Source organism: Ascaphus truei, chromosome 4 (genome assembly GCF_040206685.1).
Source record: "Ascaphus truei isolate aAscTru1 chromosome 4, aAscTru1.hap1, whole genome shotgun sequence".
Lineage (NCBI taxonomy): Eukaryota > Metazoa > Chordata > Amphibia > Anura > Ascaphidae > Ascaphus > Ascaphus truei.
The window spans coordinates 126,769,827-126,797,026 of record NC_134486.1 but is presented as its reverse complement, the minus strand read 5'-3'; the positions used below and the strand labels follow the sequence as shown (position 1 = coordinate 126,797,026).

Here is a 27,200-nt window from a genome sequence, read left to right as displayed (position 1 = left end):
ACCCTTCAAAGACATTCTTTGGAGGGTTCTGCAAGGTTCAGGGGGCGTGGCTAAGAAGGTACCCCACAAAATATATATTAAATATAAAGATATCATTGTCCTGACATCCATTTGCAAGAATAACACCTAAATATTTGTAATCGTTGCAATGAGACAAATCCGGTGATGGCAAACATTTCATGATTAAGAGGTGCAAAAGACAGATCTGTTTCTCCTTCTAAAATAGACATTAGTCTATCAAATTACATTAAGTACGCAGACACAATGGTGAAGATGGTGTGTGTCTATGTATTATGAAAACAAAGTTAGGAGCGAGTTTATATATTCAGTCTAATGCTACTATCAAAAGGGAAGTGCAACAGAGGAATGTTCATCAAGTTCCCTTGATGAAGTGACTGACCTCACGAAACGCGTAGGACATTGAAACGGAGGTTCCCCCGCATTCCCAGACACATTACCTGTGTCAGCAATCTCTGCGAACCCCTTTGGGACCTTTTAAACCTTGCTTAATGTTATTTGCTTATGTGGCCATTAGAGGTGAAATGGAAGTATTCTCCTGTGTTGTCACTATCCTAAATGATGGGAGCGACAGGATTTACCCTACAGCTGATTCCCTTCTATTCGGAGCCATCTGCTGTGTATTGGTTCTAGGAACAGCTGTTGCCGCAGATATTCGGCACTTGCTGCATGTGGAGCCTTATCTCCATCATTTTGTTCCGTGAACAGAGACATATGGGGAGGATGCATCGCCTTATAAATCGCCTGCAAGAACAGCTGATTGAGCAGAATCATCGTCTCGCATCTTCTGTCGGCGCCCTGTTTAAACCACCTCTCCGTGGATAACAGAGTACAGGAGGGAGGCAACCCAGAGTTGTATTGCCTTCAACATCAGCTGCTTCAGTTCATCAAGTCGCGGAACATCTTTACTCTCAGCCCCTTTCATTACCAACAGCTTGTGCTCTACGGGACGCAGGAGAGAGGCAATTCAGAGGTTTCGGCATCCACCTGAACTTTTGTTCTAGTCCAGATAAGCATTTTTTTCTTTCATTCTAAACTGTCCACATACTAATTGACTGTTTGTCCTTAAGCACAAATAAATGCTATTTCTATGAGGTTTTCCTCTGTTGCGCTTCCCTTTTGATAGTGGCATTTTTGGATTGGAGGAAAGGAGGTCGTTTTCCTCAAAAGAGCTGCACGAGAACACCCCATTCTAGCACTAATATATTGTATGTACCTTTTATTCATTTGTATGATTAGGTGCTTTGTATTTGCTTCATCTAGTAATCTGGAATCTCATCTCCTACTGACTTCTCTATCTCATCAAATAATGTTATTATATATATTGTATCACCTGTGCCCTAATCTACACTGATATATCTGGTGGGTGAGCGCAGTTCGTTAATATTCGTTTGGGAATATTCAGACTAATGCAAACGTTGCAAGAAATTTTGTTGTTTTTTTTTCTACTCGTAAGTCGTAAAAATGTCAGCCAAGAGCCGATTTACAACAGTGGTGGGCTGTGTGTGTGTTGCAATGCACATAGTCTAGGAATAAAACATTGGCATTTTTTTAATAGGAATAAATGTCAAAACGGATCCGGTGCTCAAAAACAATTTGCTCCGTCAGCAATATGAATAAAACATATATGAAAGCCAGAACCTCCTTTCCAGAGGATAAGTGTAATGTATGTAGAGATAACACTTTGAAGGGAGAATAGCGCCTGGTAGTCTCTCACCACATTTATAGAAGAAGGGCACAATAAAAATCTCCCATAATAAGGAAATTAGAATTTGTCATATAACTCAAGGTGGTTTCAAAAAAGGTTAACATATTCCTGAGTGACCATTGTCCATCCTGGTGATTAGTGCAGGTCCTTCGGTGTGCAGAATCCGCGGTGGTAGAAAATCAGTCGGGGAAAAAAAAAAGAGAGGTGGAATTGCGGAGCACCACCAACATCCAACAAATAGGAAAAAAAATGATTGAGAGGCGTCTCCCATAAAAAATGTATTTATTAGGTCACATGTAACCACCAACGAGGTTAAAAAAAAAAGAACCAATGCGTTTCACACACAATGCGCATTGTGCATGAAATGCGTCGGTGCATTTTTTTTTTAACCTCGGTGGTGGTTACATGTGACCTAATAAATACATTTTTTATGGGAGACCCCCTCTTGATCATTTTTTCCCTTTCTGCTGGATGATGGTGGTGGTGGTGCTCCGCAATTCCACCACTTTTTTCCTACGCATTTTTTCATCGAAAGTTAGATTTCAACTAAGGGAGTGTCCATGCTGGAGCACGTGAAATCTCAAATTCTACACAAGACCCTTTGGGAAAAGATCTGATGAATGCTCTATTGTAACGCAAGTTAGATTCTTCGTTTATCTTCTTTTCTTTTGCTGAAACAGTTTGCATTTATTATAACTGTATGTTCTTGTAACAGTTGCCCAGGGCAAGTTTTTGTATTGCGTTTGGCTGCGCATGCGTGACCGGCACTTGCCGGATGCGCATGCGCAATCTCCAATTGCCGGTTGCTGGTGCGCATGTGCAACCTCCGATCGCCCATGCGCCGCCGGCAAGTGCCAATTGCGCATGCGCGGTAGGCAAGAGCCGGTCACGCATGCGCAGCCACAAAAATATTCATCGTTCACCCTTGAATGCCCCCCCGCCCCCCCCAAGAGCACGGGCCCCCGTACTTCACCCGGGCTTTAGCTACGCTCCGGTCTTGTAATAATCTTTTTTCTGTAATTTTATAATATTAAAGACAAAACTTTAATCTTTGGGCTTTGTTTGAACTGTTGCACGCTTTGTAGAGTCTCAAGTAAATGTTCTGACATTTTGCTACAAAAGATGTGTGTAAAGTGCACAGATTTTCTTTAATAAACTGGGACCGAAGACCCTGGCAGATACATATCCAATTTTATTGATACATATTTTGTCTGCATTTATCTTTGGTGGTGGTGTCAGCGGTAGCGGATCAGATTGCAACTGAGTAAAAATTAACTCATTTGAAGTACCTTGTACAGAAGAGTTGGCTAGTTTAGCCGTGTGAATTAACCCTGGTTACATATACAGGTCAGATGCTCACAAGTGTGCTGTTCTTGACAGATGGTATATTGGGACGGATTGAGGGAAGATATTCATTTAAGGGACCTTTGTGGTAGGTGAAAAGTGGGTCAGCAAGATAGCTGTGTATTAACCCTTGTCCTATATACAGGTCACGTGCTCAAAGGTGTGCCATACGTGACAACACCTAAAAAAAACTTTAAAATTAAATTCACCTCTGCATGATTTTACAAACACTTAAGTAGTAAGACTGAAAACACCTTTAAGTTACAAATTTAAAGAAGCCCTTACAATGTAGCTATGGTGTGTAATGTCCCTATTACTGACACAGACCGGATAGGAGCTATCTTCTTCCTGGCTGTGCCATGATCTACGCGAGACTCTAGCAACTGAACAAGGGGTGTACACGCACGTACACACAATTGTAAAAAAGTATATTACGGTGCTATCCGTCCAGGGGATAATATAGAGACTCAAAAAGATGGGCAGGCACTCCTAATTGCACAAAATTTGGATATATGAGCGAATATATCCAACGTTTATGCAATGAGGAGTGCCTGTCCATCTTTTTGATTATATACACACACACACACACACACACACACACAAACACACAAACACACACACACACACACACATATATAGACACATTTTTTTTTTAAATTAGTCAACCACTCCCACCCAACAGATGTCTCCACTCTCCTACACAGTCTAAAGCAGTGATTTTCAACCCTCTCCTCCAGGCCCTAAGACGCATCAGGTTTCTAAGGGCAAATAAGCAATATCGGTCATGTACAACTGAGGTGCACTCACTGTGTGCAAATGCATTGGTTAATCCTTAAACTTGGCATAGTCAGTGGTAGCCAAGGACAGCTTTGGGAACAACTTGATTACCCAATGTTGAGTCCTTAAAGAGACAATTGTAGCAGGCGATAAAAAAAAAAAAAATTAACATATGACTGAAGCAGAGGTCTTCAGAGCGGAATCCCATTAATTTCAGCTTCGGGGACCCCCTGCTTCCAAAAGATATACAGTAGACATGCAGTAGGTGCCAGTAGCCGCTCCACTAGCGGGGATCATGTAATGGCCACTTATCAAAGCTCCCCTGTGATGTCATCAGGTTCGGCTTACTCTTGGCCCACGTGACCAAAAGGGGCTTTAAACTTTGCCGAGATACCGTTGCCCCCTTTGGAGGTCTATCTCGTGACATAGGGGTTACATTAAACATTAATGGGGTTCAGCTCCGGGAACCCTGCTGTAAATTTATGTTAAGAAATAATAAATAGAAAAAGCGCATGAACGGCTCCTTTAAAAAACAAAAAACCCCTCTAACAGCACAGGCAAAAAAGGTACTTTGCAAAGTAAATAACATTTTCACTACTATTGAGCAGCCTTTAATCATAGCATGTGGGAATATGAAACTGCAACATTCAATGTTTTCCTGGAAATTACAGCATACTGTCACAATCAGAAATTGAATAAGGATCTGCTGAGATCATGAATACTGCCACAATTATAGATTAAACAAGGAGGCACAGGTTCAATTCCTCTTTCGGGTTGACCTCAGGGTCTAATAAAAATATATCACATTTTATTTGGCTTGGATGCGTATAACTTTTTGCTCAAGAGACATGCACTGTATGAAACGAGGGCGGGTCTGCTGAACCGATAAAATACAATATAATTCAGGTCATTATTCAACGATGCCTATGCCAAATGTAATCCACCCAGACCAAATTCATAACATTGTGAGAAAAATAAGTTAAAAAACACAGATTTTAATATTCAGTCATTCAAGAAACACACGATATGTATTCATCGAATCTATTTTTTATTATGATCTCTATTATAAAATCATCATGGCTATAAATATTTTTGCGAGGACTCAGAAAAAAGGCCACAATTGTGATTTTCTAAAGTTTGCTTATAAAACGTAACTCTGGTTTGTAGAACGTTTGTTTCGCTGCTACAGGCCTGGTCTTTTGGGCCCAATAAAAGGCAGTCTTTAAGTGTTTTGCAAGGCTAATAAACACAACTAACATCGTAAAACAACTGCTAAGAACATGTTAACAAGGGTTTAGAAGGCGTTGAGCACATGGAGTCACTGAAATCAAGATCTCCTAGTTCCCAACTTAAATGCATGTAACTGAGGATTCGCCGTTCTGGTGCTTCTGTCCCCTTAACCCTTACTCGCTCTTCTGATTCCTGTGGCACTCAAGTGAGGCAACCTAATGGTGGCACTTACGCGCGGCACGCGGGTACTGCGCGGATTCCGTTGGCTTCTTCTGGTTCTGGGCACACGGCGCGGCTGTGCTCCGCGCTCCTCCTCTGTTCCTGCGGGTCCCGCCTCTGGTCTTCGCCCCCGTACTGGCATGGGTGTCGTGGCGCGTGATGACAGCGCGCAACCGGGTCGCCAGCGGGATGTGCGGGTTGCGCGCGCACACTCTGATGCGGTCTCAATTGGCTGTGCAATAGGACGCACCTGCACGATCCAGCAGCCTATCAGGAACCGCAGTCCCACTTCCTGGATGCCTCCCATTGGTGGGAGGTTCTTTAAATATACTCTCTGCACTTCATTCCTTGCCGAGCATAACTTCAGTGTGTGACGCTGAACCTCACTACTCCGTGCCTGTCTGCCTTACCTTGCTGCCTGACCCTGCCTGGCACTTGTACCCTGTGATTATCTCCTGCGCTGACCTTGGCTTTGGATACGACGACTCTACTCTCTCCTGCACGACCCTGGCCTTGGCTCTACGATTACTCCACGTTCTCCAATCCTGACTCCGACTACGTCCCCAACGATCCGCTACTCTACACTCCTAGACCCGGCAAGTACCTCATTTACGCTGTCTTCTATTACCCTGATCTGGCATGCAAGACTATCCTACACTCTAGAGGCGCCCTCGCGGTTGTTGTCGGCGTTCTATACCAATCCCTACCTTAGCCCCGCGGTCGCGCCTCGTTTGTGGTGAGCTACACGTTACAGTAACAAAGAGGTAAAGCAGGCATCTGGAGCAGCAGCAGAAAAACGGCAATGACTGGAAATCCACACCCACGGTCAGAGAATGGCTTTATTGGTACACACAAACTGGACAAGCAATATCCATATTCTACCTCCTACGCATTTCACGTCGCAGGGGCGCTTCGTCAAGGAGTGGGGAGTGAAGACTAAACAAACTTTAAAAAGGTTAAAAAAAGCCGCTAAACCACGGGTGTATGCAATTAAATGAAAATTGAAACATGAAGCAACCAATCGTGGTCCAATGGGTGTTGTCTCCAGGGACCTATCATAGTGGTAAGTTCCGTGAATAAATTCAAATTGGGCATTAGTTATGTTACATAGTTACATAGTAGATGAGGTTGAAAAAAGACATAGGTCCATCAAGTTCAACCTATGCTAAATTTAGACAACAGATACTTTATCCTATATCTATATTTATTGATCCAGAGGAAGGCAAACAAAAAACCCCATTAAAGCTGCAGTTCAGTCTTTTTTTTATTTATTTTTTTTACATTTATTTTTTTACTTCAATAGTTTCATGTGTGCAATCTCTAATTAGCTAAAGAACAGTATAGCTGCCGGTCAATTCGTTCTCCATGTATTGATAGGTCGAAATTTGGTGACATATTAAAAGCTGGGATTTGTTTATAATCTGCTTGACTGGCAGTGGAAGCTCATGAATATTCATGAGCATTTATGCACTGACAAGTGCTAGAGGGAGGGCAGGGCTGACAGAGGGGTGTGCCAGAGCTTGTGATAGGACATGAAGGGGCAGTGCCTTAGCAAATGGCTGTTAAAATAGAATACAAGAAAATTGCTCTTTCAAAGTTGTTTTTTTAAAAACAGAAAATGCTAAAAGTATTTTTTCTTACTACAGAACTGATTTATTAAAAAAAACACACATGCAGGATATTGACTGAACTGCAGCTTTAAGGGGAAAAATTAATTCCTTCCTGACTCCAAGAATTGGCAATCGGATTAATCCCTGGATCAACATCCTTCCCATGTATACTTATTTGGTATATCCCTGTATACCTTTCCCATCTAAAAAGATGTCCAACCTTTTTTTGAACAAATCTATTGTATCTGCCATCACAGTCTCCATGGGTAATGAATTCCACATTTTAACTGCCCTTACGGTAAAGAATCCTTTCCTTTGTTGCAGGTGAAATTTCCTTCCTCCAACCTTAAGGGATGGCCCCGAGTCCTTAGTACTGCCCGTGGGATGAATAGTTCTTTTGAAAGCTCCTTGTATTGTCCCCGAATATATTTGTATATAGTTATCATATCCCCTCTTAGACGCCATTTTTCTAATGTAAATAAATCTAATTTAGCTAGCCTCTCCTCATAAGTTAGACTGTCCATCCCCTTTATTAATTTGGTGGCTCTTCTCTGCACTCTCTCTAGTTCCATAATGTCTTTTCTTAGGATTGGTGGCCAAAATTGTACTCCATATTCAAGATGTGGTCTTACTAGTGCTTTGTAAAGGGGCATAATTATGTTTACTTCCCTTCCATCCATTGCCCGACATGACATGACATCGGGCACTATTGCTAAGCCTGCAGTCTACAAGCACTCCTAAATCCTTCTCCATCAAGGATTCCCCCAATATATCTCCATTTAATTTGTAAGTCACCTTTTTATTCTTGCATCCCAAATGCATAACCTTACATTTATCTGTATTAAACCTCATTTGCCATTTACCTGTCCAGGTTTCCAGTCTCTCCAAGTCCTTCTGAAGAGAAATTACATCCTGCTCTGATTCTATTACCTTACACAATTTAGTATCATCAGCAAAGATGGAGACTTTGCTCTCGATGCCAACCTCAAGGTCATTAATAAACAAGTTAAAAAGCAGGGGTCCCAGTACCGATCCCTGAGGTACTCCACTCACGACTTTAGCCCTACCTGAAAAAGTTCCATTTAGGACAACCCTCTGTTGTCTGCCCTTTAACGAGTCCAATTTGCTTTATTTTGTACACAAACCTCTTGTGTGAAACCGTATCAAAAGCCTTTGCAAAATCTAAGTAGACGACATCAACTGCATTACCCTGGTCTAAATTCCTACTTACCTCCTCAAAGAAAAAAATAAGGTTAGTTTGGCAAGATCTATCCTTCATAAATCCATGCTGACTATTACTAATAATTTTGTTTTCCATGAAGTATTCCTGAATGTTATCCCGTATTAAACCTTCAAGTAGTTTCCCTACTATTGAAGTCAGGCTTACAGGTCTGTAACTTCCCGGTTGTGATCTAGCTCCCTTTTTAAATATAGGCACCACATCTGCTTTACGCCAATCTTGTGGTACTGAGCCTGTGGAAATGGAGTCCTTGAATATTAAATATAATGGTTTGGCTATTACTGAGCTTAACTCCTTGACAACTCTTGGATGTATGCCATCGGGGCCAGGTGCCTTATTTACTTTAATTTTTTCAAGTCGCTTATGAACTTCTTCCTCAGTTAACCAATTGTTCATTAATATGGAGGTTGTGGCTTCCTCCTGCGGCACTACTATTGAACTTGATTCTTCCCTGGTAAACACAGAGGCAAAGAATTTGTTTAATACCTCAGCTTTTTCCTTATCTCCAATAATCTGCCTACCCATCTCACACTGAAAGGGTCCTATATTTTCTTTTCTCATTTTTTGTTATTAAGGTACTTAAAGAACTTTTTAGAGTTGACCTTACTTTCTATTGCAATCCTTTTTTCATTATCCATTTTTGCTAATTTGATTGCCCTTTTGCAATTTTTATTACATTCCTTATAATTCTGATATGATGTCTCCATCCCTTCTGACTTAAAGAATGTAAACGCCTTCCTCTTCTTGTCCATTTCATCCCCTACCTGTTTATTTAGCCACATTGGTTTTGACTTATTTCTTTTATACTTATTACCCAAGGGTATACACTGGTAAGTGTGTTTTTCTAACAATGTTTTAAAGACTGCCTATTTATCTTCTACATTTTTCCCTGCAAAAAACATCATCCCATTGTATTACTACTAGATTATACCTCAGTTTATTAAAATCTGCCTTACTAAAGTTTAAGGTCTTTGTTGAAACCAAGATATCTATTTTTTGATCATTTATTTCAAATGAGACCATGTTATGATCACTGTTACCCAAATGTTCCAGGACTTGAATATTTGTTATTACTTCTACATTGTTTGATATGACCAAATCCAGTATTGCCCCTCTCCTGGTTGGTTCCGCAATAATTTGGGTCATATAATTGTCTTTAAGCACCCCCAAAAACCTGTTTCCTTTTGTTGTAACGCTAATCTCATTGCCCCAGTCTATGTCTGGATAATTAAAATCCCCCATTATGCAAACATGACCCAGTTTTGATGCCTTTTCCATTTCCAAAAGTATTTTAGCTTCCTCAATCTCACAGATATTTGGTGGTTTATAGCATAGTCCCACAAACATTTTCTTAATACTTATACCTCCACTGCTAATTTATATCCACAAAGTCTCTACATTTTCATCATTCCCTTCATAAACATCATCCCTTATAATAGGTTTTAGATCTGGTTTAACATACAAACATACTCCACCTCCCCTTCTATTTGTTCGATCCTTCCGAAAAAGGGAATAACCCTCTAAATTAACTGTCCAGTCATGAGTTTCATCCCCCCATGTTTCAGTAATGCCTATGATATCATACTGCTCCCTTGCAGCTATTAATTCAAGCTCCCCCATTTTATCTGTCAGGCTTCTTGCATTAGCAAGCATGCATTTCAGTTTTTTTTCAGCCTGTACTATTATCTTATCTGCTCCTTCCTTTCTGCGCCCACTTGGTTTAGTCTTTAGAAGTTTTCTAGTATTATCTGTATTTACTATGGGTGTCTCGCTGCTTGTCAAACTCGCACTTGCCCCCATTCTACCTCCATACCACCTTGTATCTTCCTCTATTCCATTTAGTTCATTATCTGTTTCATTCCCCTCCCCCCTCCATCCTAGTTTAAAATCTCCTCCAACCTTTTTAGCATTCTCCCCCCTAGCACAGAAGATCCCTCTTCATTGAGGTGCAATCCGTCCCTAGAATATAGATGGCACCTCTCAGAAAAAGAGTCCCAGTGCTCTAAAAACCCAAACCCCTCCTTCCTGCACCACTTTCTTAGCCATGCATTAACCTCCCTGATCTCTGACTGTCTCCCTGCGGTAGCGCATGGCACTGGTAGTATTTCAGAAAATACTACCTTGGAGGTCCTTGCCTTAAGCTTTTGGCCTAGATCCCTGTAATAATTTTTTAGGACCCTCCATCTTTCTCTAACTTTGTCATTGGTGCCAACGTGTACAAAGACCGCCGGGTCAATCCCAGCCCCCCCCCCCCCCCCCAACAATCTGTCTACCCGATCCGCAATGTGCCGAACCCGAGTACCCGGGAGACAAACTGTTCGGTTCATACGGTCACGGCAACAGATTGCCCTATCTACCTTTCTAATAATGGAGTCCCCTACCACCACAATCTTTCTTTGTATCTGAGCATCCTGAGTCCCCACTGTGCTGGAGGAACTATTCCCCTGGCTGCTAGAGGAATAAGTCTCCCCCAGCATTGCCATTTCTGCCCCGACATTCCCAATATCTTCACTCAACATGGCAAATCTATTGGAATGTGTCAGCTCAGAAACGACCTGCCTCTCCCTATTGCCCCTGCTTCCCCTTCTAACTGTCACCCAGCTACCTACCTGCTCCTCACTAACAGCAACTAAGCTACCTACCTGCTCCACACTAAAAGCGCCACCATCTGCACCACTAGTCGAAGCAAGGGCCTGCTCAGTGAGCTCTAATTCCCTTTCAAGATTGCCAATGTCCCTCAATATTGCAAGTTGCCTCTTCAGATCAGCAATCTCTGATTCTAAAGAGACCACCCGCTCACACCTCTCACAGCGGTATACTCCTTGGAACCGCTGCTCCAAGTGCACATACATGTGGCAAGTTGTGCATTGAGTGGAATTTTCAATCCTGCTCATTCTAGCAACTATGAAGTTTAGAAGTACTAACAGTAAACTGTACTTCAATATACTATACCCTGTTTAACCGCTTCCTTGTTCAAACTGCTTATGGTTATAACTGCACACACTTTAAACAACCAGCACTTCAAATCAACCACACGGATCAGTCAGTACGCGCATATATATGTAATATATAGAAATAGAAAAGAGATCTTGAATATTAAGACAAAATCTAAACCTCAATTGGCAACATTGTGTAACATCATCATGTTGCAAAGTTACTCCCTTTGCGAAGTGGCACTCTACACGGCCATCTCTCTCATCTACGGCTCAAACACACACAGATAAGACTGTGTCAGCATCATCCCAGCGCGCAAGACAGCATCACTATCACTATTAAATGTATGTAAGTCCTCCAGTACCGATGTGGTCAAAAATGCATTGGACGCCAGCCGTTTAAAGGGGCAGTTCGAAGTAGCGGGTTAATACATACACACAAAGAAATAATCTACGCTCCCGTGCTCACTAAACTAAGTCTCCAACGTGTCAGCGCTGTGTTTATTCATGATACCGCTGACACGTTGGAGACCCCGCCTCTTGAAATTCCATTGGCTAAAACGCAGAGGAAAACAAAGATCAGCTGTTCTACATTATAACTTACTTTGCAGCTGTTTTTGGCGCAAACTGATGTATTTGCTTGCTATTTGAGTCTGCTTTTCTTTTGCCACCACCACTCCCTGAAGAAGACTAGCATCGAAACGCACGTTGGAGTGGAAACTTGGTTGGGGGACCCCCTCTCCTATCTAAGGGACTGTACTCTACGTGTGCTCACATGCTACTTATCTGGTGGTGATGCATCATGGACTCTATACTATACCTGGATGTTGTATTCATGGAGACAAGCTACCCTGCAATATTTAAGAACTGTGTGCTTATTTTGGACATTATATTTATCCGTGTCTCATTCTCTACTTCTTTGAGACTCTTTTTGCTGGCAATCTTGCTACATGGTGTCCCGGCACAATATGATTATTCTCGTTGTATGCTTGCAGATCACTTTGTATTATACATTTATGAGAGTTACTTTTTCCTGTGATTGTTGTGATATTTGAGGCACATTTATCTTTATTGACATTTATACCATTTGTATGTCATTGTGTCCCCCTATTTTGACTCCAATTTCCTCATGGCCATTTAGTTTACTGAGGATTACTATTTGTCTCCGGTCACTTTTAGTATTGTGTCTCCACCTTAAGTTACTTGGTCAGGTGGAGACTTCAGCAGAGAATAATACCTCAGTCTTGTCTCTTTCCAGGGTTTCATAGTACAGCCATGTCCCTTTCAGGAGTTGTGTAGGAGTTCCCCTCCTTTTAACACTTTCTCCCTTGTTTTTATTGCTTCACTAGCTGAGAGACCCGGCATTGCCCGGGATAAAAATTTCCCTCTCCCTCCTCTCTCTCTCTCCACTCCCCAGTCTCTTTCTCCGCTCCCCAGTCTCTTTCTCCGCTCCCCAGTTGGCCAAACAGTAGTTGAGTTCACTAATAAACTTTGTGGGGAGCGGGTGCTTCAGCTCGCGGGACACTGTGCCGATCCTGGGATTTCTCACACACTCATTGTGCCATAACCTCTCCAAAAAAAATGGATAATTGATAATAATCAACTTGTCCACTAGGCCGTAACAAAGATTTCAAACCTAGGCAGAAAATGCTTTTCTCTCTTGGAGAAGCCCGTTTTTCCATCAGTTAGCTCAAGACTATATACAAGATAACAGTGAAAAACCTTAGTCCGCTTCAGGAATGTTTTGTCTTTTTCAGTCTGTAGAACAATACACTATTTGCATACAAGAGATATTACGGGCTCCTTACCTAAAGACCGCATAACTCTCTTACGGGCTTCAAACACATATATGCTCATGAAACAACGGAGAAGAGTCTCATTTCCAAACTGCATGTACTGTAGAAGTAGCACTATCAGACTACGTTCACCAGGAGGCCACGTTCATAAAGAACTGGGAGAATAACTTTGGTTTAAATAGTGACCAGGAGGATTGGGACAAGATACAGAAGTAGCCAGCGTTATTGCACGCTCCCGCAAATAAGTCACACAAAAGCCCTGCCCCTTTCGTGTGCTCAGTTGATTCAAAACAATGGTGCTTCTCCCGCCGGTGAGCTGGGGCCATATCTGTATGGAAAAAAGCAACTAAAAGCTTAATGTGCACCCTGCATTAGGAGAATGGTTGTAAGGTGGTACACAGACGGTACAATACATGACACCAGTTCGGCTGCACCAACTGAATGCCAACATCTCACCTATGTGTTGGGACAGCTCTGGCCTTAATGGCACGCTTTTCCACACTTGGTCATGCCCCAAGATCTTTACATTTTGGGAAAAGATATTTAAAAAGCTTTCTGGGACAACCCATACATGGGCTTTTTTATTGGATTGAGTAGAAAGTTTGGTATTTACAATTGTGTATTTATTATTTCACTTAAAAGTGTATTCATTTATTTTTTTAGGTGTATGGGGTGTAACCAAGCAATAGGCGTATCACAGGTAATAAGATTCAGTATAGCCTGCTGATTGAAAAATATAACAAATACCCTGAACTGAAAATGTAAGTTGTTTTCCGTTTAGTCCTTTCCCATATTCCTCTTGCAGAACCTTCTAGTAGCAAAGGGGTTAAGTGACATTTCTGCTCCTCTAATGCTCATAAAAATGTACAACTACTGTATATGCCAGACCGAACAAAGCCCCTTCCATAAGACATGGTTCTGGCTCCCCCTAGTGGGATTAATTATATATATTTTTTGGCTGTTTCCCAATTATATATTTCTTTGAAGAGACAATCCAAGCCCTTTTTTTTTTTTAAATTATTATTATTTTTTTTATAACAGATTGAAGGGTGTCTCCCGGAGCTGAACCCAACTAATTTCAGCTCCGGGACTCCCTGCTTCCGGAGATACTTTCCACCGTATGGGGTGCCGGTAGCCGCTTCGGCTCGCTAGCTGGGGTTCACGTAATGGCCGATTTTCATAGCTCCCGCGCCATGCGGACCAATAGGAGGCAATGATGTCATCCGGTGCGGCCTATCGGCGCTTTAAAGCAGTGCAATACGCCCCCCCCCCCTTTGGAGGTAAGTAATCTCAGGAAGCAGGGCAACCCCGGAGCTGAAATTAATCAAAATATAGAATATGTAGGATCAGAATGTTGAAATCAGGAGAGAATATTTACATGGCAGGAGAAAACAAAAATTCAGAAAATAATGTAATGAGGCACATTATAGGGAGGATAAAAGGTGCAGCCCCCCCTCCCCCCCCCCCTTCTCCCTTACTCCACTTCACCAGGCAGCACAGAGCTGTTTTCTATGCAGAATACAACAGTCTTCTCGGAAAACGTCTCACCTTAATCTGAACAACTAAAGTTATCTGAAGTCTACTAATATCACCGAGAGCTTAGCAGCCATTTTACTTTTTCTTTTGGGCTCATTTTTCTGGGAATAAAGTAAACACAAAATCGGTGAGCAGGGAAAATACTTGAGGTAACAATAGACATCCTACTGCTCAAGCTCAGTATTACATGCTGATCCACTCAAGTATCTTTGTGAGTGAGATTTATAGAATACTAGAGCTTACAAATTATATTGTTTCTCTCGCTCCAATTTGACTCCCATGTGTCGGTTTGGCCACTGGGTGGCGCATTCTGCACACTTGGAATACAGGCATACCCCGCATTAACGTACGCAATGGGACCGGAGCATGTATGTAAAGCGAAAATGTACTTAAAGTGAAGCACTACCTTTTCCCACTTATCGATGCATGTACTGTACTGCAATCGTTATATACGTGCATAACTGATGTAAATAACGCATGTGTAACAGGCTCTATAGTCTCCCTGCTTGCACACAGCTTTGGTACAGGTAGGGAGACAGTATTGCTGTTCAGGATGTGATGACAGGCGCATGCGTGAGCTGCCGTTTGCCTATTGGGCGACATGTACTTACTCGCGAGTGTACTTAAAGTGAGTGTCCTTAAACCGGGGTATGCCTGTACTTGGGACTTCTACAGACTAGAAGTAGCTTGGCGGAAGTGGGCATGGACCATCACAACACAGAGGAAACCTGCCAAACATCAGCAGCCTCACCAGCACCAACAATCTGGGTTCAATCGCTTGCTGAAGGGACATTGGAAATCCTCACCACAGGCTGTGTATGCCAATTCACTCAAAATAGCTTTGACATTTCAGATTTATAGACTGTTTTGCTTAGAAGTTTTCCTAAACATACTATACTGTATATGGTTTCTCGCTCTCCATTTCTTGTCTCCCCCCCATGTGAGAAATAATATTAAAAAAAACTGCACACCAGATTGTGTATTGAAATTACTTAGTATTAACTTGATATAACTATATATATTGTGAATAAACTACGATAATTCATTCAACACTATGCGCCCAAAAACCAAATAACTAGGTAACCTCATACAAAATGTGACATTCTGCTGCTCGTCATAGAAGATGGTTCAGCATCTTGTGGAATATATGGAGAGAGAGAGAAGAAGAAAAAAAACAGCCCGGCAACGACTCTCATAGTGTAAACATATTATAATAAAGGGACCAATTACATGTGGTAAGTATTGCACGTACAGAATCCAAACTTGTTAAAAGCAGGGCATGTTTTTGGTACATGTTACCATTACCGCCCGTCTGCTGGCTCCTTCCCCATCGAAGACCACCATCAGTATCTCGTAATCTGATCGTCTACGGGGAACGCTCTCTTGCCGTCCACGGAGACAGTTACATACGGGCAAGAGAGGGTTCCCCATAGACTATTGGATTATTAGATACTTACGGTGAAGGAGCTAGCAGACTGGTGATAATGGTAACATGTACCAAAAACATGCCCTGCTTAGAACAAGTTTGAATTCTGTACGTGCAATACTTACCACATGTAATAGGCCACTTTATAATAATATGTTTACATGCTGTCTGTTCTTTTTTTATTTATTTGTTTGTCTCCCATGTGTCCGTTTGTCCACCGTGTGGCACATCCTGCACTTAGTATACATCCTACTGAACAGCATCATGAATACATCTTTAAAATAGAAAAAAAAAAAGATACAGAAAAAGAACACCCTCTTAAAAATAAGAAAAAAAATGGTTGTGTTGCACCATTTATACAGAATCATTGTGGGTTTTGTTTTTCTTTGCACAAACTATTCTGAATCAAGGTTACATCTGAAAACTCACATCTAAAGTCAAAAAAGTGTCCAGAGGAAACTTGTTTCCAAGCAGAGCTCCATTGATTTTAGTACGTTTGCAAAGGCATCTTCATCCTTTAATTATGTCATCATAGAAGACCCCAAGCTATACCTGTACATCAGTAATACCGGCTGGTTTTAAAGTGCACCATTTATATACTCCGTCTCATATTTCTATCTAAATAGGCAAACACAATTTGTATACAGGCATACCCCGCATTAACGTACACAATGGGACCGGAGCATGTATGTAAAGTGAAAATGTACTTAAAGTGAAGCACTACCTTTTTTCCACTTATCGATGCTTGTACTGTATTGCAATCATCATATACGTGCATAACTGATGTAAATAACACATTTGTAACAGGCTCTATAGTCTCCCCGCTTGAGCACAGCTTCGGTACAGGTAGGGAGCCGGTATTGCTGTTCGGGACGTGCTGACAGGCGCATACGTGAGCTGCTGTTTGCCTATTGGGCGATATGTACTTACTCGTGAGTGTCCTTAAACCGGGGTATGCCTGTAGATGTCAAATTGCCAACGGTTATATGCTAGATTAAACCTACATGCAAGATTTTTGCACCGTATATGAAGCAGGGGGGTCTACTCCCTCGAGCTGAAACGTGCTCTTTTCAGCTCTGGAAACCTTTTTGTTCCCAGCATATTTACCGGTAAAAGTAGCGCTGGTAATTACTTGTTTTTAAAACCATGTGGGCAATAGAAAGCCGCAATGGATGGCATTGCAGCTTCCTACTGGCCCTGTCACACGGGATTCAGCCACCTGTGCTGAAGCAGGGATATCCGGAAAACCTGACCTGTTGGTGGCCCTTGAGGACTGGAGTCAAGAACCTTTGCCTTATATGTAGCCTATACACAAGACCATATCACGACCCACTAACACATTTCCATCCCAGACATGGCTGCATAAAAAAGTGAAATCTTTACAATGCTTCAGAATTACAGGGTGCTATAAACAAAAACACACATCTTGCCTACCTGACAAGATGACGTGAGAACAATCTATAACGATCGTCCCAGGCTTTATCCAGCTGGCGGGAATCTCCTTTGGCTTTGTGCTGCCGATCACCACAATGGCAGCGTGACTGAGCTGAAAGGAAAAGGAATTTAAACAACTTGGGTGACCAATGATATGCTACACATCTGCAATTATTATACACAGGTGCAACACAGAGTTATTATGGGCCATATTTATCAAGCAGTATTATGCCATAAAACACTGTATGGCCCATTTACTTCTTATTGCCACTAGAACTAATGCTGCCTTGTGTTGGAGCACCTGAGCAGGAGTACAAAGGAGGTAACGGATGGAAGGAGAACTAGATGGACCACCGTTTTCCCCCTTAGGTGGGAAGCAGGAGGTCTCCGTAGCTGAACCCCATTTATTTCCGCTCCGTGGAGCCCCTTCTCCCAGTGATACATAGTGGCGAGAAAAAAATTTGGTGAACCGCAATGATAATTACAGAAATTCTATGATAACCATCTTGAATCAAAACCAGCCTTTTCTTAAATATCCAGTAGAGTTTATATGAACTAATTTCATGTATGAATTAAACAATGAGTAATTAAGAGTCAGGGTATGTGAAAAAGTAAGTGAAACCCTGGTTTTATCAGCTAAATTAAAGGGGATAATTAGAATCAGGTGTTTAAATAATTAGGTAGATCTTCAGGGGCCTCGCTATATAAAGATCAGAAACGTGAGTTTGGTCTTCACCATACAGGTGTGTGGAAACACATCATGACACGATCAAAAAAAAATCTCAGAGGTCCTAAGAAAAGAAGTTATTTATGCTCATTAGTCTAGAAAGGGTTACAAAACCATTTCTAAGTATTTGGGGCTCGACCAATCCAGTCAGATAGTCTACAAATGGAGACAGTTCATGACCACAGTCACTCTACCCAGGAGCGGTCGTCCTACCAAAATCTCTCCAAGAACAAACCTGCAAATCATCTAGGAAGTCACAAAGAACCACAGAGTAACATCCAAGGATCTGCAGGCCACTTTCGCCTTGGCTAATGTGAGTGTTCATGACTCAACTATCAGAAAGAGACTGAATAAGAATGGTGTTCACAAATGGATAGCCAGGCGGAAACCTGTTCTCTAAAAAAGAACATTGCTGCCCATCAGAAGTTTGTCAAAGAGCATATAGATGATCCACAAGACTTCTGGAACAATGCTCTGGACAGACAAGTCAAAGGTAGAACTTTTTGGCCTCAATGATAAACGTTATGTTTGGCGAAAACCAAATACTGCATTCAAAAAAGAAGAACCTCATCCCAACAGTTAAGCATGGTGGCCTCAGGACGTCTTGCCATTGATACATCCATGGGTTCTAAAGAATGTCAGGCCATCCGTCCGTGAGCTTTAGCGAAAGTAGGTCATGCAGCAAGACAGTGATCCTAAAAGTAGATCTACAAAAGAATGTCTGCAGAAGAAGAAATTCCACGTTTTAGAATGGCCTAGTCAAAGTGCGGACCTAAACCCAATTGAAATGTTGTGGCAGGACCTAAAGTGAGCTGTCTGAAGATAGATCTCTCTGGTTCGCCAATGAAGATAGTTTCTTCTCGATCTTGAAGATAAGGTGTGTCACCTTAGTCAATAAGTCCACGGATCAAATTCTTTGTTCCAGTATTTATTCAGAGACAGACACACAACACAGCATAACAGCATCATTCTTTACAGGCATCACAGCAAGTTATGAATGGAGAATTAGTCAGCACAAGTTCCAACTCATTCTGAATTCAATATACACAGAATCACTACCAGATTTCAGGAAATCCAGACAAGTTCATTATGTACTTGTTTTTCCCTATTTCAACAAGTTATATTTCACTGATACCATATGCTCTGATTCTGTTATCCATCCGCATTATATTTTAACGAGCATGCCCTGTTCTTTGGCCTTTGTCGGTTTCCCTAACATGATGTCCTCCATACTTTCCTGCCTGTCTTCTAACCTGTGGTGTATGTCTTCCTAGTTTTAATTTAGACGCCATTCTCATCTATTTAGCCTTGGACTGTAAAACGGCACATCTGCACGGTTTTCTACATCTACTAATTTTTGCTAAGTGTATACTGTCACGATAGCTTGTGCAGGGTTATAATATACACAAAATCACTGGGTTGAATCGAATGCGACTAAGATATAATAAAGAAAGTTTATTCCTTGAAAAAGGTGAACACACAGAATATACAAATAACACACCGGATATATACACTTACTTTGGGAAATGGGCAATGAAGCAATCAGGATCTGGATTGGCAATTCATCAGGCAATCATGTATCATTCAGATGTTGTAACGAAGACACTGGGCATAGGGCTTACACTCGTTTATATGGGATTTAAGCCCTATCCCTTAACATTGGGTGTCAGGTATTGGTTAACAATTACCTGCACCCAATGACTCTTTGCCAGCTAACGTGGGAAGCACTTTGATACCTGCCCCCAGGTAACTGGCACATGTGCATAATTCAGGTTTCATTTTCTTAACCCCACACTAAAGAACTGGCACCTCTGAGTCTGCCAGAAGAGGATCTGGACAGGAAAACCGTTGTCTGCAAGTGTGATTTATAACACCTACTAAACTACTAAAGTCCTGCTTTTCCCCATAGGGGTCTTGTTGTAGACATAGTGTCGCCCCCTGACCATTAACATACTGCAGGGGCTAGGAGGTTTCGCAGGCTTTATGCTAGGCATAAAATACAGTATATTTCTATGAATACATATCTATTAAAATAATCCGTTCGGCTGGGCCGAGCGGGCTAAAAATTGCCAGACCCTCATGCCGGGTGGCCAATTTTCAGCTCGCTGGGACCCACCGAACCGGAGTTACAGAAATACACTTTAAACAGACAGGGATTGGAAATTGCATTTCTCTGCCATTGAAGTCAATGGCAGAATCACATTTTAACCATTGACCCATACTCCGTTATGTTGATTGGAGAGGGCTGGAATTTGCCATGCAATCATGCCGGAGCAGTGACTACATGCTGGCCAAATCTCAGCCCTCTGGTCCTTACAGAACCGGAGATCTGGGTTTACACTTTCCACACTTTTGGACTTTGTGTAAAAACGCCACGCGGCTTTTCTCCGCCATTGCAGGCGATGGTGGGACCCTCATAGCCGATGTGACCCTTTCTCGTCGTCTTTGACCGTCGGACCCTGTTGGGGTCGAGTGAGGGGGTCCCCTTGAGCTAGGGGCAAAAATAATTTTATTTCGGGATGCCCTAGAACAAAAGTTTCCCACGCTAATTGGTGGTGAACTTGACCGAAGCCTAGTTCCCACGCCAATTGTGTGACCAAAGCTCCTCATTGACATTGTATCCGCTTTTGCGGTCTGGCTGGCTGCCAGCTCGTTCCTGGAGGTCGGACTCGAGGAATCCCCATTGAAAGACATTACTCCATTCACTTTCAATGGGGAAGCTCTGCTCCTCCTCTCAGGCGCCACCTGCAGGTCTTCTCAGGTACCTGGCCCAAATCTGTGAAATCTCTGTAGGATTACATGGGGCTCCAATGGCGACCTATGGAGATACTGCAAAATGGAGACTGAAAAGGCGGAAAAGGGAACAAAGGGCCATAAACATGTAAATGCAATTAACCCTTTCCCTCCCGACCTGATCCCAGTGTATGTGGTTGCTGCATACACTGTAAAAGTACAAACACCAATAATTGTACCAATATACACGTCTAGCAAATAGAACAGTTTGCCCTGAGGCAGGGGAATAAAAATACATGAAATCCCTCTACATGTGGGAACATGATAACCAAGGGACATACCTTTTGGTTGCGAAGCAGGGGAACATATGTATTATAGGTACATTTCTGGTTAACCCCTCACCCCCCAGACGGTGGGATGGGGTGCCTAATGGGGGTGACCCCATTATTACTTGCTTGGCACCCCTCCCCCGTCACATATACCAAGCAAACGTGTGTATAGAGACAATATGGCGGATCTCTTGTTGAGGATTTGTGAGGGTTTGGGAGTCACGCCGCCCTCGGCGTGCTCCTCACTCACCTACAGCTCCGACGCAGATCCCCGCAGCACACTCTCATTCCCTCACCGGAGCGCCGGTCACTGCTTCACGTGGGCGCGCGCGCGCACGCCAGGACTGCACTTCTAATCTCGGGCTGGCGGCTTCACCCGGTCACGCGCACGCAAACCCTGCTATACGGAGGCATGGCCACACGGCGTCGCCTCAACCCCTTAAAGGTACAGCGCATCAAAACATTGCTGCAATCAAATGCACTCAGACTACTGGGCTTTATGGCTCCTCCCATGGGACTCATTCTGGACCTATCCCTGCGGTATCCTGGCCCTTCTACACACCTCCACCTTGCTGCACTGCTATTGGACCCTCTCTCCTATATATACCTGGCAGAATCACTGACTCGTTGGCTGAGCATAGAACCAGTTGTTCTCACCATTCTCTGCCTCCCTAGTTCTCTTTGCAGACTTCCTCGTGAACCGAACCGGCTTCCGCTACGTCTTCCTGTACCTCTGGCAACCTGAACTCGGCATACGGCTACACGACTCTCCGCACCTCTGGCTTCCCGATCCTGGCTTACGGTAAACTACAACGTCCCTCTCTCCAACCCCGGACTTGGCAAACGGCCTTCCTACCAACCGTACCTCTCCTACCCCGATCCGGAACCCCAGACCAATCTACTCTCAAGACGTGCCCACGTGGCTGTGGGTGGCGTTCTAACCTTTCCCACCTCAGCACCGCGGTCCCGTCTCGTTTGTGGTGAGCACATCCTTACATTATGCTCAGCCCACCAAAAATGGACCCCGCTGAGGTGGAGCGGACTTTAAATGCCCATACTGCTCTTTTTACAAGATTAGAGTCTTATCTGGACCAATCTGATAAACGAATGGATGTTTTACAGCAAAGCGTCCACGCCCTTACTCTTCAAGTTCGAGTCCTCACGCGCCAATCTCCACCCGTGGCACCGGCGAATCCTTTCCCGATACCTCCGTTCAATCCAGAACCACGTATTCCTCCTCCCAAACACTACGCGGGGGATCCCCAAGGATGCCGGGGTTTCATTAACCAATGTCTCGTTCAATTTCGTCTCTCCCCCTCTCGCTTTGTGTCTTCTGTCTCCAGGGTTGGCTACATCTACTCCCTTCTCACCGACCAGGCACTGGCATGGGCCTCTCCCATCTGGGAACAACAGGGGTCTCTCACACAGGACATCGATCTTTTCGTCGAGGAATTCCGAAGAGTTTTCGATACTCCAGCACGGAAGTTAACGGCAGCTTCTGCTCTACACCACATAACTCAAGGAGATCGTTCGGTTGCCCTGTATGCTGTGGAGTTCCGCACTCTTGCTGCTGAGACGGGTTGGAACAACGAGGCTCTATCTTCTGCGTTCTGGCAAGGTCTGGCTGAAACTCTAAAGGATGAGCTCGCCGCACGAGATCGCCCTACTAACCTGGAGGAGTTAATCGCTCTGGCTATCCGTGTGGATCAGCGCCTACTGGAGCAGAGATACGAACGTTCTCATTACCGTCAACGGGTTCCAAGAGGTCTTGCTCCCACCTTCGTGGCTCCGTCACCTTCTTCCGGGGACATTCCTGAACCAATGCAGTTGGGGGGCAACAGGCTGTCTTCTGCTGAGAAGCAACGTCGGCGCACGGCCGGACTTTGTATGTATTGTGGCAATTCCACTCACGTTTTACCCCAGTGTCCCCACAGACCGGGAAAACGCCAGCTCTCAATGAGATCCCGGAGAGTTTCGTTGGGAATACTGACCCTTTCTCCCATCGTCCAAAACATCCTTCCTACCAGGATAGTCTTGCCTATAATACTGTCTGGAGAGGGGTTTCACACCCGGGCACGGGCGTTCATTGATTCCGGTTCTGCAGGTAATTTCATTGATGAGACTTTTGCTAGACAGAACAATATTCCATTTATCAACAGGAGGACGCCTGTAGGTCTGGAGGCCATTGACGGTCGACCTCTAAATCCGGCATTTATCACACTACAGACGGTACCTCTTCTACTGCAGTTCGTCGACGTCCATACGGAGATCATTACTCTCGATGTAATTCACACTCCCTCTGCTGAGTTGATTTTGGGTCTTCCTTGGCTCCAACTTCATAATCCTCGCATCAACTGGACGGATCGGGAACCTGTGCAGTGGTCTCCTTCTTGTGCCAAGACATGTACCAGGGTTTTCCAGAAGATCGGTGGAGTATCTACCATATCTGAGAAGATTAACTCCTTACCTTCTGTGTACTGGGAATTCCGTGACGTATTCGATAAAGCACGTTCCGAGGTACTACCGCCGCACCGGTCTTTTGATTGTCCCATTGACCTACTTCCTGGAGCACCTCTTCCCAGGGGAAGATCCTACCCTCTCTCTCTTCCAGAGACAAAAGCCATGAACATTTATATTGCCGAGAACTTAGAAAGGGGTTTCATCAGAAAATCTTCCTCCCCGGTCGGAGCAGGATTCTTCTTCGTCAAGAAGAAGGACGGTTCTCTCCGTCCATGCATCGACTACCGGGGTTTGAATAATATCACACGCAAAAATCGATACCCTCTGCCTTTGATTCCGGAACTCTTCGACCGTCTCCAGGGAGCAACTATCTTTTCTAAACTGGACCTGAGAGGTGCTTACAATTTAGTAAGGATACGAGAGGGGGACGAGTGGAAGACTGCTTTTAACACCCATGACGGCCACTACGAGTACCTGGTTATGCCATTCGGTTTGTGCAACGCACCAGCAGTTTTCCAGGATTTTGTCAACGAGATCTTTCGGGACATCCTTAATACATTTCTTATTGTTTACTTAGATGACATCCTCATCTTTTCTAAATCCGTTGAAGAACACATCAACCATGTTCAACAAGTGCTGTTACGCCTTCGGGAGAACCATCTCTTTGCGAAATTGGAGAAATGTCAGTTCCACCTCAAATCGGTGGCGTTTTTGGGATACGTTATCTCTGACTCCGGTTTCAACATGGATCCAGAGAAACTTAAGGCTATTTTGGACTGGCCTCGTCCTACCACTCTCAAAGCCGTGCAACGCTTTCTGGGTTTTGCAAACTATTACCGACGTTTCATCCGCAATTTTTCCTCTACAGTATCTCCCATAACGGCTCTCACTAAGAAAGGTGTAGATCCTTCATCATGGTCTGAAACCGCCATACGGGCATTTGATCTGCTAAAAAAGGCTTTTGTGTCAGCTCCCATCCTCAACCACCCGGATCCTAAACTTCCATTTACCTTGGAGGTAGATGCATCGGACATCGGGGCTGGAGCCGTCTTGTCACAGAGGACATCTCCCTTAGCTAAACTGCATCCATGTGCCTTCTTTTCGAAGAAATTTTCGGCCGCAGAACGGAATTACGATGTCGGGAACCGGGAGCTTTTGGCGATCAAATTGGCACTAGAAGAGTGGAGACACTTCTTAGAAGGTACTGAGACACCCATAACCATTCTTACAGACCATAAGAACCTTCTTTACTTAGAAGGGGCACGTCGTTTGAACTCTCGACAAGCCCGCTGGGCATTATTTTTTTCTCGATTTAATTTTCTCATCTCCTTCATCCCTGGCTACCAGAATCTAAAGGCGGATGCTCTGTCTCGACAATTCCTTGCTGAAGACAAGTCTGAAGAGCAGCTAGAGACAATTATTCCCTCTAGATGTATCCTGTCCGCCAACTCGTTTGATATTATGGGCAAGATTCAATCCGAGCAATCACAGATTCCTATGGGGCTCAAGGTTCCGGAGGGAAGACTCTACACGGCGCCTCAACACCGCAAAAGGGTTCTCGAGTGGTGCCATTCCTCTAAGTCTGCAGGACATCCAGGGATACGGAAAACCAACGACCTTGTTCAACGTACCTTCTGGTGGCCTGAGAGGGCTAAGGATGTGGAGGAGTTCGTCAAAGCATGTGGCACTTGTGCTCGCAATAAAGTACCCCGGGTTAGACCTGCAGGCCTTCTTCTTCCCTTACCTATTCCAGACCGTCTTTGGAACCATATCTCTATGGATTTCATTGTGGAGCTCCCAGACTCCAAAGGAAAGAATACCATCCTTGTGGTAATTGATCGTTTTTCCAAACAAACTCACCTTGTTCCCTTAAGGGGTCTTCCAAATTCCTCCAGGCTGGCGGACATTTTTATCCAGGAGATTTTTCGTCTTCACGGAGTACCTGCAACCATCGTCTCTGATCGTGGGCCCCAGTTTGTGTCAAGATTTTGGAGAGCCTTTTCTCGGAGGATGGGTATTTCACTTCATTTTTCCTCGGGTTACCACCCACAGACCAATGGGCAGACGGAGAGGGCCAACCAAAACCTGGAACAATACCTTCGGTGTTTCATAGCCGAGACTCAGGATGATTGGGTAGATCTACTTCCTTGGGCTGAGTTTGCTCTTAACTCCCTTCGCAATGACTCCACTCAAGAATCACCCTTCTTCATAAATTGTGGCTTTCACCCTTCCCGCCTACCCTTCTCTCCTATAACCTCAGGAGTACCAGCAGTTGATAAACGCATCTCCCGCTTAAAGGACTTATGGACAAAGACTCAGGAGAACTTAAGGGTGGCTACTGGGAGACAGAAACTTCAGGCAGATCGTCTTCGACGCCCGGTTCCAGAATTCGTCCCAGGAGACAGTGTTTGGCTTTCCTCCAGGAACATTCGTTTAAAGGTTCCTACCATGAAGTTAGCACCTAAGTTTCTCGGTCCTTTTCCTGTGGTCAAGAGGATTAATCCTGTGGCTTATCGTTTGCGTCTTCCACCCTCGTTGAAGATTCCTTCAGTCTTTCATGTTTCCTTACTTAAACCTGCATTCCGGAGTTCTCGCTTTTCTAAGTCCACGGTATCTCCACTTCCTCTTCTGGTCCAAGGTCAAGAGGAGTACGAGGTTCAGTTTATCCTGGATTCTAGGATCTCCAGAGGAGGGTTACAATATTTGGTTCACTGGAAGGGCTTTGGACCTGAGGAACGTTCCTGGATTCCCCACCGGGATCTCCACGCGCCTCGCCTCGTTCAGGCTTTCCATCGCAAGCATCCCTCCAAGCCATGTCATGGACGCCCGGAGGTCGCCCCTGAAGGGGGGGGTACTGTGAGGGTTTGGGAGTCACGCCGCCCTCGGCGTGCTCCTCACTCACCTACAGCTCCGACGGAGATCCCCGCAGCACACTCTCATTCCCTCACCGGAGCGCCGGTCACTGCTTCACGTGGGCGCGCGCGCGCACGCCAGGACTGCACTTCTAATCTCGGGCTGGCGGCTTCACCCGGTCACGCGCACGCAAACCCTGCTATACGGAGGCATGGCCACACGGCGTCGCCTCAACCCCTTAAAGGTACAGCGCATCAAAACATTGCTGCAATCAAATGCACTCAGACTACTGGGCTTTATGGCTCCTCCCATGGGACTCATTCTGGACCTATCCCTGCGGTATCCTGGCCCTTCTACACACCTCCACCTTGCTGCACTGCTATTGGACCCTCTCTCCTATATATACCTGGCAGAATCACTGACTCGTTGGCTGAGCATAGAACCAGTTGTTCTCACCATTCTCTGCCTCCCTAGTTCTCTTTGCAGACTTCCTCGTGAACCGAACCGGCTTCCGCTACGTCTTCCTGTACCTCTGGCAACCTGAACTCGGCATACGGCTACACGACTCTCCGCACCTCTGGCTTCCCGATCCTGGCTTACGGTAAACTACAACGTCCCTCTCTCCAACCCCGGACTTGGCAAACGGCCTTCCTACCAACCGTACCTCTCCTACCCCGATCCGGAACCCCAGACCAATCTACTCTCAAGACGTGCCCACGTGGCTGTGGGTGGCGTTCTAACCTTTCCCACCTCAGCACCGCGGTCCCGTCTCGTTTGTGGTGAGCACATCCTTACAGGATTCACATCATCCTAGCTTCACTGTCCTT

The 27,200-nt window shown here is 44.2% G+C and overlaps 1 protein-coding gene across 1 annotated transcript in view; it reads right to left on the bottom strand.

Annotated features, from left to right (window-relative positions):
- Nucleotides 1–27,200, bottom strand: part of MTHFD1L (methylenetetrahydrofolate dehydrogenase (NADP+ dependent) 1 like) — a 336,871-nt gene that overhangs the window by 250,482 nt on the left and 59,189 nt on the right. The window contains exon 8 of the mRNA XM_075596571.1: nt 17,272–17,383. Within this exon, the coding sequence (XP_075452686.1) occupies nt 17,272–17,383 (112 nt within the window). The remainder of the gene's footprint in view (nt 1–17,271; nt 17,384–27,200) is intronic.